The sequence below is a fragment of the Egretta garzetta genome, unplaced genomic scaffold, assembly GCF_000687185.1.
Source record: "Egretta garzetta isolate BGI_Z169 unplaced genomic scaffold, ASM68718v1 scaffold9, whole genome shotgun sequence".
Lineage (NCBI taxonomy): Eukaryota > Metazoa > Chordata > Aves > Pelecaniformes > Ardeidae > Egretta > Egretta garzetta.
The window spans coordinates 2,916,528-2,938,047 of NW_009260763.1; the positions used below are offsets into that span (position 1 = coordinate 2,916,528).

Here is a 21,520-nt window from a genome sequence, read left to right on the forward strand (position 1 = left end):
TATCAGTGGTACTCAGTTGTTATTTCATACAGAAGCATGGCATGGTTATACCAGGGAGGGGGGAAAAAAAAAATAAAATAATAATTTTACTCTGAGCTCAGTGACTTAGTGTGTAAAGTAACTTCAGGATTAACTCAAATCTCCTTCCAATGAACCGGAGATTATCTCAACAGATTTTAGCAATAACTTGCTTATTAGCTGTAGGTAAATAAGACATTTTCAAATTCAAAAATGCTTTTCAAATGTCTTACGAGAGTTTCTCTTACAGGTATTCAGAAAAGAAAGTCGGCATTATTCAAGACGGGACTTCAGGCTGATTACACATACGAAAAAAAATTCAAGGGTTCCTAAAGATGTAATATTTTAGCTCTACATCAGTCCAGGTTAAACAAATTGTGTTACTAAACGACATGACCAAGCTGACCAACTATTTGACCACGTCTAAAATTTGCCTAGCAAGAAGTCACCAGTGTTAAGACGCATGTGTTAAGCATCCCGTGCTTACACATCTTAACGGTATTTTTCTTTAAGAACCGGGTGCTAGAAACAGATTTGGCTGACAAGTGACTTTTTTCAATATCGTATGTCACAACCCTTCTGGTAAAAACGTCAGTGAAACTTTACCGCATTCCTACACCCTTCTACTAACCTTCCTTACGTACGCTGACGGAAGCGGCAAGCACGGAAACATGAGCTGCTGTTGAGCAAAGGCCACGTGAGAAGCGTCTGGGAACTTTTTCGTTCTCTCCCTACAACGCTCACACTGCAAATCACCCAGAAGTTAGGAGCATTTCTTTTAACAGTTTCCACGAACAGCAGAGTCCTATTTTTCTGTTAATAAACACACAAGGTACACGTCCGCACGTACCCACTCCACTGCTTAACTTCTGGTGACAGTTAAGCCGTCTTACCCTAGGACGCCACGCTTCTCGCTGAGGCACAATGCCTGCGGCTCCACCTCTCCCGGCCGCGAGGTTTATGCTGACAAGCACCCCCTCAGTAGCAAGTAGATTACAGAGGCACACGTAAGCGCGTGCGCTTTGAACTCAGTGTACACGCAAATATTGAGAGGCTACTACTCGTTGTTGTAGAAGACATACGAGCAGACCACGGGTGGCCATGAAGTATTTGATAGCCGTAGTAATTTATGCTCTCTGGATCCACAATCCCGACTCATGTACGAGCGTTACTTTACCTTGAACGTCTTTTCCTTGGGTATATCCATGTATCTATACGCTGCACCAGTGTGGTATAATATTCAGGCACTGTTTGCTGCTTGGTGCGTACCAGAAGTTGTACTTGCAGCTCAAACCGAGCTCCTCCAGAGTCCGTGACTGTGCTGGCTGACAGCTCCTCATCCAGACGCGCAACTGCCGCGCGCTCGGGACAGCGGCTGACTTCAGTGACGACTCTTGCTACTTCGCACCACGGTTACCACGGCAGAGACCGAACTTCAGCTTACCTTATTACGTACGCTCACAGCAACTGTTTACAAATTCCAAACAATTAACTGCACAAACAGATTTGCCTGCAAAGCCACCAAAACTGGTGACCGTGTACAAACAAAGGCCATGCACCGAGAATACAAGGTTGAGTTTCTACAGCTGAAATAGTATTTTTACTCACTTTAAAAAAAAAAATACCCAAGATGTGGTTTTACACAGTAACACTTCAGAATTAACTCTAATTAAAAAAATGCTTCTTGCAGGGCACCGGAAGCCGTCCCTGCCAGCAAACGTCAGCTTTTCACTACTGCTCATCTAAGTTAAGAATGCATTAAGAATGCTGAAAGCATTCCCTTTGTTTTTTTCCATTGCAAAGGTATTTTTGTATGTGTTTAGCGTATTCCAATTCATACTAGTGAGCACTAGTCAGTTTAAAAAAATAAGTAATTTTAAAATGTGTACTTTAATAACTATTATTCATGACTGTATTTATCACTCTCAACTATTATTTACCAAATATATTTGCTGGATGTAAGCCTTTTGTATTTCAATAAAATATAATAAAACTATTTACTTGAAAATTTCACAGGGAATTGAAGCGGTATTTAATCTCACACTAAGGCACAACACATTATTTTAAAGCTGATGTAAAGCCACAGTTGGAAATGAAAGCCATACAGAAAGTGAAACAAAATTATATCTCCTAGGTATTGAAGTCGGAATTACTTCCATCTCCTTAAATTAAAAAAATACCACTCTGGTTTGGCCCTTAGGACAGGGAAGTTTGGTAACATTTGTGTTTGTTTGGGTTTTTGGGGGTTTTTTTGGTTTGTTTTTTGTTTTGTTTTGTTTTTTTTTTTTAAACCCAAAAGCACCCCCCAACCCCCAGCCCAAACATGATACTTTTCCTGCGACACACGAACTGGAAGTATCATAAGTGGTTTCACCAGTCACCAATGGAAAGGATGCAAAGAGCACACGGCACAGAGAGTGGTAAATGCGTTGGAAGCGACAGCAATAAAGGTTAAAAGAGCAGGAACGAAAGTAAAAAGATCCTTGCTTCAACAAATACTGAGAAGCGAGGCATGAGACTGAAAGACAACAGAATTTCTTAATAACAGAATGTTGTTTTCGAGGAACGCTTGCCTTAGAAAGTGAAGACAAAATCTTTACTGGAGTAGCTTCGAGCACCACAAACATCGGGCAGAAAAGCCCTGGGCAGTTCCGGCACAGGAATCCTTTCAGCCTTCTCATAATCTACCCCTGCTCGTCACACTTTAAAGACAAAATGGTAAGAGAGATTTCAATACGGAATGTATTTATTTGGGGTTTTATTGTTCAGTACAGTATTAAGAGGTCATTTAAAAACTTTTAAATAAAGATTTTGGAGAAAAACCCAAAGGATTCAACTAAGTGAAGAAACACAAGCAGTGGCTGAAAGACGAGTCCGTAACGACTCTGCGATCCTCGAAGCAGCATTCTCTGGACAATTCATACTCCTGGGTCAGCTTAGTCAGGAAAGCCGCCGGGCACGGGGATTCTCTTCCTCTCCTTTCTTTTCTGGAGTGTTTCACGCGGGAGATCTCCACTATAGCGGACAACTTCACTGGGAGGCAGGAAGTTGTTTTTTTTTTTTTAATTAAACACACAGAACCGTGTTTACTTCATGAGTTTGCTTTAAAAACCAAATTACATTTTTCCCCTATCACCGTAGGTGAGAAGGGCATTAGGTAAAACACTACAAGCCTACAGATCAACCCCCTCTCCCCCCCCTTTTTTTTTTTTATTTCCTCCCCAAATCAACCCGCAGGGTAATTGTCTGACACAAGGAAGCGCGACAACGGAAACAAGCAGTAAGCAGCTGAACATTGCCTGACATAAAAAGGAAAAATCTGAAATGAATTGATAACTCATTTTGTTGCACAAAAAGATCAGTAAAACTCAAAGCAGATGCTGCTGGTGTGTGGGGGGAAGGGAAAAAACCCAGAAGCATGCTACGGTGTGAACTGGAATACCCTGATTTTTGGAATGAATCCTCTGCCGCAGGCACGCTGCTGGAGAGAGGCAGGGAGGTGGGAATGTCTCATTTGAGAACATCCAGCCACCGGTTCCTCTTCCACCGTGTCAATGTTATTTTCCTGATCACTCAGATTTGTTAGTCCTTTAGTTAACAAGCATTCCCATACACCCCATTCTGAAAAACAAATTTTCATTCTGATGCCAGTCAAGGAAAATCTGGCATAATCAAAGGAACAGACTGGAAAAATTCAGTTAACAATTTTATTCGTTTTAAGTTCCTCAGAAGTATGTTTACACACATATGTACTAAAATATTTAAGCATATATATGTGTATATACATACACACACGCACTTAAGTACGGAGGTTCTTTGCTTACCATGTTCAGTCTCACGAGATCTGTTTTATATCTCTCTCCCTGTATCTACGAACTGAGACTGAACGTGTGAAGTCGGGAAGTTCAATCGAGACAGTAACAAACTCAGGGTAGGGCACCTCAGCCCTGTGGGTGCAGTGGTTTCTCTTCCTTCTATCACATCAACGGTCATAGCTTCTTGCAGTGCTAAGTTTCTGGAGACTGGAAGTTCTGAAACTTTGGTTCCAATTCAGTAACGCACTCAACCACTAACCTCAATTTCATAAGCAGCACCTTTAGACTCACGCGACGCTGTACACCTTTGGACACAAGTCGCTAGCCAGCAGTCTGACGCACTCCTCCTTTCGTCTTCCAGCCAAAAATCATGGCTTCAGTGAAGAATTTGTTTGGGTAAAATGGAAACGTTTTCTCATTTGCAATCACATGGCCAAAAAGTAGAGCGGGTACGCCGTGGACGCCGAGATTCCCTGACGCGGCGGATTGATACGGCGTTAAGGTATCGCTCCAACGCCTCCAGACGCATTACAGGAAGGAGGGCGCTTACAAGAAGCAGCAGACTGTGGCATGCAAGCACAACCCAGGGTCAGCAAGGACTGTGCTTCGTGAGCCTCCTCGGCGCTATGGAACTGCACCTCTTGAAAGCTATTAGGTATATTTACGCATTTGAAAACTAAAGTTTCCAAGAGGTTTCAAACTGAGTAAACAGTGAGGAAATTATTTTCTAGTGTAAGCAAACTTTGCCAATTCAAAGAGCAAGGCTTCATTTTTAAATCAGTTTCAGTAAGTAACTGGATATCAAGCTACTTCTATTTCAAACTCCTATTGGAGAGATAATAAATAATCAAGTTTAATTTATTGAAATAATGGCCAGCATGGTGAAACAGTGTTCATGTAAGTGAACAAGACGCATCTTAAAACTGTATGAAATTAATAATTCCCACCCATAAAAACTCCCTAAACAAACTGCTTAAGAAGGGAACTGTTAGAAGCTCCGAAACTTGACAGAGGAGATTCAGATAAAGCTCAGTGCCTGAATCACTATGATGTTCCAGTATGCTGAAACTGTAGCTATGTCATCAGCACATAGCATTAAGGTGATGCATTATGTTATTTGACCAGATATTTGATACAATCTAACAAAAGGTACAGACCTTGTGCATCTCGATACCATTAAAATAAAGAGGACGTCTGAGGCTCAGGCCTCAGTATGCAGTTAAGCTATACTGCCACCAAAAAGCTGAATGTATTTCCCTTATGCTATCCTTAATCTTATATGCCTCCAGATATGAGTCTTGGACACTTTCGCGTAATATATTGAAATTACACTATCTGGATAAACAAACTATCCAAGAATTCCTAATGGAAACAGAATTCTAAAGGAAATTTGTACTTAAAGAGAAAAAAAGAAAAATAAACTAAGAGAGAAGTGGTGTGAGCCCTAACAAGCAGTACATTCCTTGAGTACCTCCAGTATTACACACTACTGACATATACGAATGCTCTTCTCAGAACGTACAGAAAACCACTTCTCTAAAACCAAGACAGAGAATGCATTAAATAGGAATTCACGGGTCTCAAGTTTAGGAGGATTTCCCATCGGTTTTGTGAAAAAATCAGTAAATACAGACACTAACCAGTTTTCAAATCAGGACATAAAATGTCTCAGATTATATAAAAGTACACTCCAACTTCTCTGGAACAGAAGTCAAAGCTAAGGCCTCATAATTCCAGTTATTAGAAGCAGCATATACGCTTTACTAGGCCGCCACTTGAAGCCAACTACTCTGTTTTAAAGAGGGGATTTTACAAAAAGGTGGTTGCAATGCAGTTCTTTGTAATATGTACCCAAGTATAGACAGGTTGCTTAAAAGTTTTAAGAGTTATAACAGAAACTGTTAAAGAAAATGCAACATATAAACAGAATGCAACAAACTACACTGACTGAAATTTCTTCAATGTCCTCATACCTAGTAAAGGTCACTACACAAATTAAACATCATAAAGTACAAATTAACAAACCACATGATTAATAAAATCTGTTCACTTTATATTAAATATCTCTACTATGATTATAGAATGTTTACGTCCTCTGTTGCACAGAGGAACTCTTTTCCCTTTGTATCACGGGCAAGGGTTCTCGTCTCGAACGCTGCTGTGCAAAAGGACCGTTTATTTCAACAGGTTCTGCAGCATAGCTGTAGCATACGTAGGACGAGCTTGTCTGCTTTCGATTGCATTTTGAAGATACTGGATACCTCCACAGCGCTCCCAAATTTCTTCAAACTGTCTCGGCAAAATTTCAGCACCTCGCTTCCGAGTTAAGCCAGTCTCTTCGAGATTAAGCTCGCACATATCCATATCGTCCTTACCTGAAATGGTAAAGGGAAAAAGAAAAATCTTTATAAAGCTTTTACATCAATCATTCAAAGGTGCCATTAAAAAAGATTAGGTTTTTGGGGTTTTTTTTTGTTTAACACACACAGAGCAGGAAAGCTGTATCAGAATAAACTATATCGGATGCTGCAACTGACAAAATTGTGCTTAAAAAGCGAGCAAAAAGAAACAAGGGAAAGAAGCCGAAAAGATCAGCATCTTGATGTATTCTCCTGAAACACACTACAGGATGGCAGCCGCCTTTGTTTTACACCCTTTCAGTTTTACGGTGAACTGCTGTTATGATTTGATTTGTTTAAATGTAGCAAAGCTTCTAAGAACTCGAGACTTTTGCTCAAGTAGCCAGTATTCTTCATCTGTCGGCCTCCCACGCTAAGCAAAGAGTGTTTACCAAATGGGACTGGCGCAGGGAATCCAATGAAATGATGAGTGTAGCTCACTTCCTGTATTTTAATCTTATTTTTAATAGTTGATCCACTGAATGTGGTATTCATGACAGCTATGCCACTTTTAGCTCTGGGCTTTGACACTGAACAGGCAACAGTTGGTAGAAGGAATTCTATTAAAAATAAATAGCAGAAAACAGGGGAACTTTTGTTGCTAGTTAAGCATCACTCTTAAGCTAAACAAACTGGTTACGGCCTTTTCCTCAGTCCCCAGGTTAAAAACAAAAACTTAAACCACAGAACTGTAAACAGCTCCAGTGTTTTCTCCCCATTTTGTCATCCTCCAGAAAAGGAGGATACATTTCATTACCAGATAAATCTCTACCTATTCGTTGCCACATTTTGGTTTTTATTTTACATTTAAGATTAAAAAGCTATTCTCCCATACTAGGCACCATAAATACGGTAAAAGCATCAGTTTGCTATCAGCACCATACTGGGGAAAGATGATTATATCATAGGCGCAAATTGTTTTGATACAACTGCTGCCATATTTCAAAGCTAACTGAAGACCAATGAGCAGAACTTTCCCAGATAAACTGTGATGCTTTATCTTCACGCTGTCTCCAGTTCAGTGAATAATCTGAGGACACTTAATAACAAAACCATTTACATTTGGATTCCCACTCTGTCTGTGATGCCCCAGATCAAAGTACGTGTACAAGTAAAACACGTGACAAGTCACATCTCCAAATGATGTTCTGTAGCATTTGGCCACCATCAACAGCAGTCCCAAATCTTCAAATTCTGCCCAGACAAGAACTGCTGATGAAAAAAAAGAGGATAGAACTTGGGAAACCTGTATCATCAGCCTCTTTTTCTAGAGTAAGTTATCAACCCTGAACCTTTTCATCATTTGAATTTTGCTTTCAATACCAACCTGCTACAAGGAGAATGGGTGCCTTGTCAGGATGAAGTTCCATTTGTCGAGCGATCCATGGCCCATCAAAATGCGCGTACCACCACCCCTTCTTCTTGTTCTGGGGATCTTTGTATTGGTCCGCGGGACGGATGAAGGGAATGCGGAAGTAACGCTGTTGCCTGTTTATTTCAATCTGTTGTTGTCTGGCTGGTAGCTGGGTTGTCGGGTTCTGTTGAGCTATCACAGAAAAAAAAAACAAAAACACCAAAACCCCAGAAAACAAAACAAAAAAAAAAATAGAAAACAAGAAAACCATATTATGACTTGCTTGATTAATTGGCAAAGTAAAAAAGAAAACCCAAACCAACAAAAACCACAAAAACCAAACCAAACCCCCCAAAACCTGGGAGATTCTCTCTGAGTACAAGGTCATCTGAAGTCTCATCCAACCTACAAAGTATTCCCATCTCACATAACATCCATTCCTTTAATCACTACAGCTACAACACTGGTAAGGAATGGCTGCTGTTAACTGTTGTATCTATATGTAATGCTAGGTTGCTCAACAACATCAGGTACATTTAGACCAAACAAAGTGAGTAAAATGTTGTTGTCTGGCTGGTAGCTGGGTTGTCGGGTTCTGTTGAGCTATCACAGAAAAAAAAAACAAAAACACCAAAACCCCAGAAAACAAAACAAAAAAAAAAAAAAAATAGAAAACAAGAAAACCATATTATGACTTGCTTGATTAATTGGCAAAGTAAAAAAGAAAACCCAAACCAACAAAAACCACAAAAACCAAACCAAACCCCCCAAAACCTGGGAGATTCTCTCTGAGTACAAGGTCATCTGAAGTCTCATCCAACCTAAAAAGTATTCCCATCTCACATAACATCCATTCCTTTAATCACTACAGCTACAACACTGGTAAGGAATGGCTGCTGTTAACTGTTGTATCTATATGTAATGCTAGGTTGCTCAACAACATCAGGTACATTTAGACCAAACAAAGTGAGTAAAATAACACATTCTGCTGTAAATCAATATTTAAGGTAAAACTTCCCATATAAAATTTCTTACAGCCAGAAACATTAATCAGTAACTGCGTTAGTTCACTCCATTTCTTTGTAAAACAAGGTCACAGTGTAAAGAAACATTTTCAGTTACAAAAATACAAAGCACCACTTGGAAGATTTTTGACAGTCAGCACAGAAGGGTGTGTAATACTGTTAGAAATGACAAAACTGTTAATAGAAACATTGGCAACAAATACTGCTTATTGCAAAGCTGCCACCAAACCTAACTTTCTGCCTGGATTTGTGTATACTAAACTCCAGCATTAGAACTGTTCTCTGGCTGCTTTCTTTTTTAAAGAAATTATTTCAGACCATTAAGATCAACAGACCAAATTTCTAGAGGAGACAAGAGTTATATGAAATCTTTTAAAGCTTCATATACATTTTTGGTAAACATTTCCCATGTGCATTTTCGGGCTCCCTCAGACTCCCACCCATTTCAGACTTCGGAGAAAAACTTTCTTTTAAATAAAAGCAAATGCTCTCTATGTTAACTCATCAACTGATCAACCTTCTTAATGTTATGTATACGCTATCATAATCAGTTTTAAATAGTAAATGCTCCAGGTCTAAATAGTAAATGCTCTTACAAGCAAGATCCTTTCCTTTAATATCTGCCTCCTGCAAAAGTTTATTACTGATCTTGCTTTAGTGGTTTACGATACCACTGTTACAAACACTCTGTTTAAGAAATTCTGAATGTGAGTCTAAGCCATCTCTACAAAAGAAATTCAGTATTAACAGTTCCATGTTTGAGCATAAAGGGAATAATTAAAAGTGAACTCCTTTTTGGCCATTGTCTGTTAAGCAGCAAAGCTCATTTTTGAGCTAATAATAAATGAAAAATGACAACAACCTCTAATAATGTATTTTTACAGACTAATAGACTAGCAACTGCACCTTGAAATTTCTTCCACTTAGACTCAAGCAAAAAGTTTTTCTAAATGTAAAGAGCAGAATCTTTAAAAAAAGTTTACTATACAAATCATACCCCCCAATTTTTTTTTCCATGTCTACATAAACAAAAAGAAGAAACACAAAACAGATTTTAATAGGTGAATGCTACTTTTGTACATTAACTCTGATAAAGCATGTATTTTACAGGGAGACAAAGTCTGCAGTTTACAGGACATTAATTCTATTTTCTGCAAATTGTCTGAATGTCTATCACAGCAGAACAGGGCTTTAGTATTCTCAAACACTTTTTGCATTGCAACCATAATTGCTAAGGCTTATTTCTACCCCTATGCTACCTAAATCCAAGAGGAAATCTAGAGGACAGGAATGCTAAGCAGCCAATATAGCCTCTACTTTTCAGTGCTATGGAATTGTAGACTCTTTATTCAAAAGAAACCATCACCTGAATGTTAGTGTGCTAGGAAAATAGCTGTTACATTGAGTTGATTCCAGAGTTTTGCTACAATAAAAAGCCATGTGCAGACAGGAAAAAATGTTAGAACAAGCATGGTGTTTGGGGGGTGGGGTGGTATAGAAGAAAAAACTAGGAGATGATACCTTCAAATAACCTACATAAAAAGGTTATTTCATTCTCCATTCCCTTGACTGCTCAAAGGGGTTGATGAAGAGAAGCAGTAAAGTTCATTTGTAAATTATTAGAGTAACATATAATTACCATCAGTTGAATACGAAGAGAAGCAGTAAAGTTGTAAAATTAGAGTAACATATAATTACCATCAGTTGAATAACTTTGCCAAATTGTAAAATAGATTTTTTTTGGAACAATTAAATTCTATGTACATGTGTAGCAAAACACTGGATTGTTAGTAGAGAGCTCTTGAGTGTTCCTATTCTTCAGAGTTAGTTATATAACCATCTCCCCACTTACGTGAGTTGCTCATAAATGGTGCAAAATCTGTGAACAAATATTACATGTTGAACAAAACATAAAAGTGCCGATCCTTTACAAGTTATAGTTTCATTCCCTCAACGTTTTTCACGAACGCTGATGATAGACAAATGGAAATTCTAGTTACAAAATAAACACAGATTTTGAGCTAAGTATTTCTATTCATTTTCTGCTCAGACCTATGTACAATGTCTCCTTTCCTCCAGTTTCATAGATTTCCAACAGCTGTTATTTTCATGAGGAATTAATTTAGAAATTGATTACTTCAATGATTTGCGATGCCTGTTACAAAACCTCAATTGTATACATGCGAAACACAGATCGCTGTAACAAATCTGCTAATTAATTAACGTAGTACTTTAACTTTTGACACTTCTGCTAGGAAAAAATTTCCAGACCTCTATTAATACCAAATCTGCCAACCCAATGCTAATACACAAACAAGTGTTTAGCTTCTATACTGAATGCATAAATTTAATTAAAGGATACGTGTAAAATTGTATGACATCAGTGAAAAGACAGAAAGAAGAAATGGCATCATTTGAAGCACACATCCACTGACACTCGAAAGACTTTTAGCTTAAACTTGTAAGAAATCAGAGTTCCTTCTTACTACCTCCTCAGATTATTACCATACATAGATGTGAAATGCCCATGTAGTTTAATTATTTGCAATAGGAAGAATTATTTCTGACATTAACGAGTCTCTCTAAAGGTCACTATCAGTGACTTTCTTCTGAATCGCAACGTTCTAACTTTTCTTCAGAAACATAAAGCCATATTTCAAGAAAAGTAAAAAAACGCAATGAAAAACATTGACAAGAATGCTGTAAATGTCTAACTAAATGTGATGAGATCATGAATATTCCAAGCTTCATTTCCACAAATCCAAAGATTTTCTGCTCTTTGCTATTTCCCATCAGCAATACTGTGCATGAATATTTATTTTACCCATTTAGCTCCAGACAGAATTTGCGAGCTCAAATTCAAAGCAACTTACCACTCTGAAAAGGGCTTCAAATGCCTTTTCCTGCTGTTTCAGTCATAAACTTTCTAAAGCACTTGAAACCACATTACTAGGCACAGCCACAAGGAACCATTCTTTGTTAACATCTTTTCCAGGGGTCCAGATTTCACCTGCCATGTATTTGTACCAAAGGTCCCCGAAAAGCTCAAATTCGCAGGTAATGCTCAAGCAATGCGTAACTCCATAAATGAATCAAGGGGAAGGAGGCACCTTTGTATAAGGACTAACGCTGGGAGTAAGTAGGGCACCTTTATCCCCTGGGATCTGTATCCCCCGTGTCCCAGGACAGTGCTCTAATCCCAGGCTAACAGGACTCTGGGGAGAGCATCTTCTCCCCATCTTCCCTTTCCTCTGCCTCTCCCATTAACTGTGTGGCTGGAACACATGAATCATGGAACCAGAAGACAGCAGGAAATATCTGGCCAAATTATGATATCTATTTGCTGTGATGCTATTCATTTCTTAGATTCCTTTTATAATGGATGATCATTGGATTTGGGGGGTGGGGGCGTGGGGAAAGAATAACACCCTGCTCTGCAAATCTCACCCCAGAAACCGGCAACCTAATTTTCAGGTCTGGCAGTGTTAAACATGGTAACTCCTACACCTTCTTGTTGAATTCAGAAAGCAGTCACTTATTCTCATGAGCGCATTGCTTTGACAATAAACATCCATCTGTGAAATCAGCAGACTGACAGTCTAATAAGAAACCAGGGACTATGCAAAATTTGTCATCAATCAGAAGTTGCAATACCAACACTCAGAATTTTTAAAAAGAGAACTTAACCTGAAATATATAAGGCTTACAGCAATGTAAATGAGGAAATTATTAGGTGTAGATACTTCTAAAAGATGCTATGCTATATCTGTATCTGACAAAAGAATAAAAGCATGAGAAAAAAGAAAACCTTGTCACCAATACTTTTTGTTTTGTCTGGACCCAAAATGTAATAGTGAATTATGTAACAGAGCATGAGTCCTTCCAATCTTATTTTTATAGCACCAAAAAAAAAAAAAAAAAAAAAAAAATCACATTCAGTTCTCTGATAGACTATTTGAGAACTATTTTTAGAATCTCTATTCTATCCTTAGGTATAATGCTCTGTTCTGAACTACCACTAACTACTCTCAGAAAGCAACATTTGTACTTACAGAGGTCAGAACTAGTACGAACAACCTTAAAAACAAAGTTTCAAACATCTCAAGATACAAACCAGTTTCATAAATGGAAAATTATCTTCCTTAGTCTTAAGTAGCACAGCAATGAACATGTAGCAAAAACGCCAGCAACTGCATCACCAAATCAAGAATTATTTTTAACAGATGTGAGTTGGTATGAGAAAAGGTTTTAGGGAGGGCTATTCAGTACATGTATCTGGGTCTCCTGAAAGTATTCTACTTTCTGCAAAGTGTTTGCCAGTTCCAATCTTTTATCATAAATCAATATAAAAATACTCTAAAACCCCCAAGAATTTCCTTCAACCTAGCAAAACCAAAAATCATTCTGGAAATGTTTTCTTTAGAATATTGTCACCAAAATTATTATAAACACAAAATTTTCTCTCCTCACCATAGTCTGTGACTGATTTGGGAGCACGCTGTTCTGCTTCTGCATTGCGTTTCTTATTCTTGGATTTCCAAGCATGATAGACCTTTAGCCTTCTGTGAAACTCTTCTCTGCAAGCTGCCAACAGTTCAATATCTGTCTCAAAAATAAGGAAGGAAGGGAGAAGTCAGAAAAATCAGGAAAAAATATTTATGAAATGCTTTTCTGTATTGATAGGTACATATATTATAATAAACCCTTATTCTATGCAGCAACAGGGCCTGTATTTTATGGTCAGAAAAATCCTTGTAGTGCTATATACCCTTTTCTCCTTTAGAGGAACGGCAGTCCCCAAAGTAGCTCTTCTACTGTGAGATTTGGAGCAGGGAAATGCTACAAATAAAATTTTCACTTTGCTAAATTTGTCTGTTGACATTATCACAAGCCAAGCAGTGCAGAAACAGATAAAATTTCACCACTGAACTTTATTTCTGCAACTGAAAAAAAGAAAATCAGCAATTTGACTGTTTGGACCCAGGCTCTTCTTTCACATTATTAAATTTACTTTAATTTTTCTGTATTTCACATGCTAAGAGACTGAACAATTGCAAGACTTCTTCATTGGTTGTCTATGAGTATCCAAACTGGCTGCACCAGGGATAAACACCCATTAGCACCATGTATTACTGCATCACCTATTCAGCTGAAAACATTGCTCCAGTCTTGCATATGCAAAAATAGAGACAAATTATTTGGGGCTAACTTGGGGTTTTAGATACAAATAGAGAGAATGGGCTTGTTTCCAATTTCCACATCCAGGGAGAAACTCCAAGTTATCTTAAGTCAGAAATTAACCAACTGCCTTCAACCAGAAGGAGGAAGAGAAAGTATTATTTAATAAAGGAATAATTCTTATCTGTTTGTGTCTTCATAACATCGGGGGAAAAGTAATTAATGTCCAATTGTGAGCTTCCCAAATGAGTTACACATTTTGAAAATTAAAAGAATAATCTGAACATCTGAGGTAGAAGATATTTTACACTGTGCTTTACATCAAAAAATTTCTTAGAAAACGTGAATTCTGGGTAAAGCATAATAACTATTATTCCCTTTGTGGAACTATATAAAACTGAGACTTTAATTAGCAATTATAACATGTATTTGATGGCCCAAGCAGTTTAACATTTTAAATATATAATCAGTAAAGGAGGTAACAAAGGAAATTCTGTTTCCTCAATATGGAAATAGTTTAGTTCACTGTTCTCTTTAGCGTAATAGAAATTTTTCAAAATTAATCTGACATTCATTCAAATCTGAATAAATTCATAAGCAAGGTTTTATCTTTGTCATAGAAAGAAAATAACACCCTTCACACAACTACAACTTGACTTCTTTCTCAAACCAACTTACCACAGGATGTATTGATTGTATCGCGAAGCTCTGCATATTTCCACTTACTGAGATCATGCTTCTTAGTACCAGCAGCAGCTTTCGTGGCTTGAACTGAAGGACCCCTGCAATTATTAAAAAATTATATATGTATTTTTTCAAGTATGAAACAGGAATTGTTACAACAGGAGGAACAGATCCCACGATCAACACTGCAGCACTCTTTATTACAATGAAAATCAGCAGCAGAGGGACCGAATTCAAAGGCAAAGTATGATATCATTTTCAGGATGTTCCAATGATTAAGAAAAAGTGAAAGCATCTTTTATGTCCAAAATAATATAATAATCTGATTGGTTGCCAGAGATTAAAAGGAATCAACATTAATAGTTAGCGCTTATGCGTGCAAGGTTGTATATTCTATTCATATGTACCTCACCCCACAATGATGTACATTTTTCTTGGTACTAGTCAAGATGCAGAATACAGACAAGAAAGAGTGGCCATATATATTTTTAGTTTCATTCGAAAAATATTTCTGAAGTAGAGAAGGAGAAGGGAGAAAAGGCGTTTCCTCTGCTGTTTAAAACTGGATTAGGGACAAAACCCTTGTTCCAATTCTAGAGAAAATATTTCATGTTTTTGACAAAAGTCTAATCTGAGAGAAGAAATCAAATTAATTCTGTATTAATTGTTTAGTAGCTGTCTGAGGACAACAATATTTATTCCGGGGGAGGGGGGGGTGGGGAGGAGGAATTATTAAAATACCAAGGAAAAAAAGACCATTCTCAGAAGAAAGGCTGACCAGTTCAGAAAGACTCATCTAGAAACAGCGTTTTTCAAAGGCAAAAGGTATTGGTCATGTAGGTACTATGCAATAAAGTCAGTAGCAAATGCAATGAGAAATTGTTAATAAAATCTCCATCATCTTTAACAGTATATATAAGGTTATCCATGTAACAAACAAATATATAAAAATAAACCTGAAATTTTTTTCCCTTTAAAAATGGTAGGGATAAGAAGTGGAAGAACTCTCCATTAGGAATGGCAAACTTCCCATGGATTATTTGGATATAAACTAAGTTTGAGACATTCAAACATTCAGTGATGATGAGAATACTTTTTAAACGCTAAGGAGTTCAGGAACAGACACATGATTTTGCCAACCTCTGCTAATGCCCATGACTAAGAACATGAGGCAAACTGAATTATCTTTCAGGATCCAAGAGGATTTGTTCAGAAGAAACTAGATCTTTAACAGGGTAGCAAAATACTTGATGAAATACGTCACTTAAAAAATTCACAGGAGGAAAACAGAAGAAACGGTGCCTTTTCAGTTAAAGTCTGTGCAGCAATATCTTTGTGGGACTGTTACATTATCACAGTATTTATAATCCAGAGAATATTATTTTAAAGTTTATTTTTCCGTAAAGGTCTCATGTGGGACTACAAGGTTTTATGTTGTTTATTTTCCCTTTTTACTTAATAGGTTATAAATACATTTTCTGTGAAAAATTTCTGTGTCGATATAGCACTTCTGAAAGCAGAGATAAATGCAATTTATTTTTAAGTTTCATAGAGTAAAACAATCTGTTTAACCAAATGTTGTTCTTAACAGCAACAGAACCATCTCTTCAAATGTAATTAAAACTACAGAACCTTACTGTTTATTGCAGCATTGGCTTAATTATGCCTACTCATACTACTAATCTTAGTCAACACACAGCTTCCGGTTATGGTATGTGAGAAGTCAGACATGAAAAATTACCTCTGACTTTTAATCAGTACATAGCTGAGGGACAGGAACTTTTCCACGCCCTTAGCACAACTCATAAACGTAAAACAAATCATTAGACACACAGTCTCCTTCCAAATATATATTTTAGTATTTTGTTATCATTGTCATACTCGTAGGACATTAAAGGATTGCTGTTAAATGTAATTTCCGATGCCTGGTATCTAACCTTCTTGAATCTAATTTGACAAATCCGAAGGATTTTCCTTAATTAGCAATACTACACACCACTCTAGGAGTTTGCTACATAATTTAGAGCAGCAGAACTAGGCTGTAAGGTCTCTGGTTAAACCAGTAATCTTTAAGAATGCTAATCCAATTGAATGGCTTAGCCTTTCCATTACAGTACTACTCTGCACTCTGCAGATCACACTTTTGTTTTCTACATGACTTTAAGCATAACAGTCTCACAGTAAGAGCAGCATCACATTTGACAATCAGTCTTCACCGCTCAATCTGACAAAGTTAAGTATCATAAACAGTGTTTTCAAACTTGAAAAATCAGTCTCAAGTCAAGTTTCCAGTGTATGAAAAGTGAAAAAAAAAAAAATTAGTTAAACAAGCATGCAGTAAGAAGTACTGGATTTTGAATGCAACTAAAACACAGAGCCTCTGATTTTGCCCCAAAGTTTTGCAAATTTTTTTGCACTTTAAGAATTGGCCGTTGTCATTGGAACTATGTCACAGAATCACACAGAATGCCAAGGGTTGGAAGAGACCTTGGGAGATCATCTAGTCCAACCCCTGCCCCCCCGCTAAAGCAGTTGACCTAGAGCAGGTTGCACAGGACATCATCCAGGCAGACTTTGAATATCTCCAGAGAAGGAGACTCCACAACCCCCCTGGGCAGCCTGTTCCAGTGCTCTGTCACCCTCAAGGTAAAGTTGTTCTTCCTCGTATTCCACTGAAACTTCTTACACTTCAGCGCCCATTGCCCCTTGTCCTGTCGCTGGGCACCACTGAGAAGAATCTGTCTCCATCCTCGTGACATCCACCCTTAAGATATTTCTAAGTATTTATGAGATCCCCTCTCAGCCTTCTCTTCTTCAGACTAAACAAGCCCAGCTCTCTCAGCCTTTCCTCACAGGGAAGATGCTCCAGTCTCCTAATCGTCTTTGTTGTCCTCCTCTGGACTCTCTCTAGGAGTTCCTCATCTTTCTTGAACTGGTGAGCCCAGAACTGGACACAGTACTCCAGGTGCAGACTCACTAGGGCAGAGTAGAGGGGGAGGATAATCTCCCTTGACCTGTCAATATATGCAATACAATCTAGCCACCTAAATTCACATGCTAGCTTAATTACACTCAACATTATTTATTCCTATTCTTAAAATGCCACTGTAAGAAATTTAGTTAACAGCTGTGTTCCCAACTCTCAATGCTACAACTAGAAAATCCATCAATCATGCGAGACCGATCATCTTCAGACTATATATACACAATATAGTGGCTTGTTTAACAACAGATTGATTTTTAAACACTCTAAACAATTTTGCTTCTTATGTAAGCTGCAGAAAATGAATGTCAAAGTGTTATTTTTGTCCTCAAGTTGCACAAAACACTTTCTAATTGCTTACTGACACGGACAAAATTATAACAATTTCTTTCAAGAGAGAATTAGTATTCTAACACAAAGTAATATGAGGCTGTTGCAGCAGAATTGTATGCAGATCTAAACCTGCATTCTCCTTTCCTCCTGCATTGTGCATAAAATCTTGCATTAGCATTCAAGAAATCTCAGAAGGGGATTTTGTTTAGATGTCTTATGAGGCGTTTTTAATACACCTTTAACATGGTAATTTTCAAAACTGCTTTTATTTGAATGGAATTATAACTAGAATATTTTCTTATTAAAAGCACTAGCTGTTACATTAACATAAAATAACTTCATTAACTATGTGTTGAATCTGTAGAAATCCTCCTTCGAAAGACGTGGAGCCTAATTTTCTATTATCATTATAAGAAAGGTGAAAAGAGAAGAAAGCTGGAGGAACATTATCAAAATTACACGAAATACCAGGGTATGTGAACTATTCTTATTCTTTTTTTATATAATCAATTAAAATAGCAGAAAAAAATAATCACTGGAAAAAAAGTTGTTAATAAAAGAAATTTACCTGAAACAAAATTTACTTAATCAATTAGCACTTAAAAAAAGCCCCCAGATTCCATTATTTTTCATTCTATAATAATCCAATCCATTTCATGTGCGATTTCTTTTTATAAAATGATTGGTTCATTTGGTGTTGTCTTCTCACCTACCTAGACAGTATTTCTGACATTTCTGTGGCCATTTGTTCCCTATAAGAAAATTGATAAGTAAGCATAAACCAAACATTAGTATAAAACCAGCCTTTATAACTGTGATAGTCTGATGCTGATTCAAGTGCACAAAAAAAAGCAACTTATTTTAAATAATTTCCATTCTTTTATATATATATAGAGAGAGAGAGTCCTTATTCTGTAAAAAGCAATAAATAAATCACACAGGGCAGTGAAAAATGCATGGTATGCGAAAAAAATTACACTAATTATATAATAATCTTTAAATAGATATTATTAGGTATATTAGATTATTAATGTGTTTATTAGACATAAGTGAAGTAGTCGATATAAGGTATTACAAACTGATTTAAAGTTTACAGATGCATGCTAATAAAGATTATTATGAGGTATTAGTAAATAAGAGGACAATATCAATTTCCTTTGAATTAATTAGTGTTGCTTTTTTTTTTTTTTTCTATTAGAGCATTCAAATGGAAAAAAATGCCATACGCAGTCATTTGCAGCTTTGTTCCATTGGCTCTGTAAATAGAAGATACTTATGTTAGATAGACCACTTCCTAATTACCTTTCTAATAACTGAAGTGGGAAAAGGTGGGTCATAGTATTTCCTGCTCTCTCACATCTCATTTACTATCTTAGGATTTTTTTTTTTAAATGAGAAACAGAATTACATAGACCTTTTTCGTCACCTTTCTCATTCAATCATGAGTGTTAAATTCTTTTTAAGATCTTAAATGAAGATAATCTGGAAAAAATGTACAAGGGAAAACCTCCCCCACCCTTTCTCCCCACCCCACCTTGCAAAATCAATGATATTGAGACATGCTACTGATGTATTTTATGCCTGGATAAGCATATCACAAGAAATAACAGCAATCCTCATGCAGCTACTCTGGGAACAGGACAGAGAACTTCTTCGTGCAAGCTGTGAAGAGACACCGAGCCTAACTACTGAAGACCCTCATGTACACACATGTAGCCCTGAATAAACTACAAGTAAGAACTTATCTGGATTGCTCCAACACAATGCACAGAACAGATATACTCACACTACCTTCACTGAGGCCAGCTTATTTTGGTGCTATACGCTATATGTTTCAATAAGCCACATAAATGAAAAATATTGCAGTAGAAAACAGGTAACTATTATTTAACTAATTTTTTACTTAAGTGATAAGTACTTCTGTTCATTTACCCCAAGTGCTGTAAATCCCTTATTACACATGGTTTCAAATTGTGGATGAGTTATAAAATTGCATGAAGCTAGAGAGGTCCAGCATATCCAGCACAGAAAAAGCACAAATAAAAATGCTGGATCTACTGCCAGAACAAACTTTTCTTCTTTCACAGGAGCCAATAAGCATATTTCTCAAAGAAATTACTAATACTTATGAACCTTTAAATATCTATGAAAACTAATGGTGAATGCAGCAAGGTATTGAGGAGAAAAGAAGTAGAGGCTAACCATTTTCAAAGATGACAACTCTTAAGAAATGAGCAAAATGCAAGAGTTCCTTCAAAGTGGCACCTTGTTCTTACTATTTTCACTCCACATGTAGTGCAGCACAATGGAAAATACCCTTTTATTCATGCCACCGGGTAAGTATGAAATGATTTTCTACAAAATTACATGAAAACCCTGTACAACCAGTATACTGCATGAATGCAGTATGGAGTGATACACGCTTTATCTTACTACAGCAAAATTTAACAGAAAAGGGAAATATACATACATAAAAGTCACAGTGATTTCAGTGTATCATACGGAAATATGCAAATCTCAAATCCAGAAGATGACAGAATATAACCTCCTTAGACTCTAGTAAAATTTTAATTGATATTAGTTAAAAGAAGTCCTGAAAATTTATGTTTATATTATTAAATTACATGTTTTGTTCTAACCAATAAGTAGTCTTCATTTCAGAGAATTCCCAGTTTCTACCTTTAAGCTGATTCCTGCAGTTACATGGAAATCTACCCTTAGATTTCAGAAGATACTGGGGTCTGGAGAACATTCTAGCTTTTTTTTAAGCAAACCAAAACAATATCAAATCAAAGGTGAAATGAAAAGAATTTTTTGACATGCCTAGAGCTCTTTGAAGTAGACTGCAGAAACAGAAAGAAAAAATTTTGCTAATGAGATAAAAAGAAATCTCTTATAGGCAGAAAAATCCCTCTACTTTTTTCTGTATTTATAAAATATCTTGTTCAAGAAAGAATTTTCATTTCTATGTTAACTTATTGAGACCATTCTGCACTTTCCAACCATTCAGAGAAGTGTCTTCATTCTCCTACTGCTAGCTACACAGCAGAGAGAAACTGGCAGTCAAAACTATCAGGGTAGTTAGTTCATCATCCATTCCGGGACTGCACAAGGAAGACAAATACCAGCATTACCCATGAGCAGCAAGAAACACTGTGGAGATCGGAGCTTCACTGACAGAAAAGGTGCTGAACTCTCTGAGCTCTTCTTGTCTAATGCCTCCCTTCTTTCATATTTAAGAGAAGTTTGCCAGGTTGCAACACTAGAGTGACTTTGGGTTTACCCTCAAAGTATTGCACAAAATTCAAATAGGGAAAGTATGAAAACCTCCAGAATGCTGTCTGTGAAGCACTTGGACATCCAACTGAGGATGTTCAAGTCTTATCTGAGACAATATGATAGCTATTGTATAACTGAAGGCAAAACCACAATAATTTTAGTGGAAGTGTCTTTTAAAAATCAGTATTGTACATGACAAAAAAATCACCTAGCTATCTCATGTAGGCATACAGTTATTAAAAAAAAGTATACAAACAATACGAGTAGCAGAGAGAACACATCTCGGAGCTTGAAATTCCAAGATGCAAAATGGACAAAGTCTTTAAGCAAAAATCCACTTGGGATTTTCTTATACCCCCTTCTTTCAACAACAACAACAACCAGAGTAGATCAGTACTAATGAAATCACCAATGACATAATCATGTTCATAGGTGCCTATATGCAATTTGAT

General features: G+C 37.0%; 1 protein-coding gene across 1 annotated transcript in view; it reads right to left on the reverse strand.

The window, feature by feature from the left end:
• Positions 1-6,008: 6,008 nt before the first annotated feature.
• MYO6 (myosin VI) overlaps positions 6,009-21,520 on the reverse strand; it is an 82,676-nt gene continuing 67,164 nt past the window's right edge. The window contains exons 29-35 of the mRNA XM_035901498.1: positions 19,016-19,045; positions 18,503-18,541; positions 14,468-14,571; positions 13,082-13,213; positions 10,464-10,490; positions 7,560-7,778; positions 6,009-6,208 (exon numbers count right to left, since the gene is read on the reverse strand). Coding sequence (XP_035757391.1) covers positions 6,009-6,208; positions 7,560-7,778; positions 10,464-10,490; positions 13,082-13,213; positions 14,468-14,571; positions 18,503-18,541; positions 19,016-19,045 — 751 coding nt within the window. The remainder of the gene's footprint in view (positions 6,209-7,559; positions 7,779-10,463; positions 10,491-13,081; positions 13,214-14,467; positions 14,572-18,502; positions 18,542-19,015; positions 19,046-21,520) is intronic.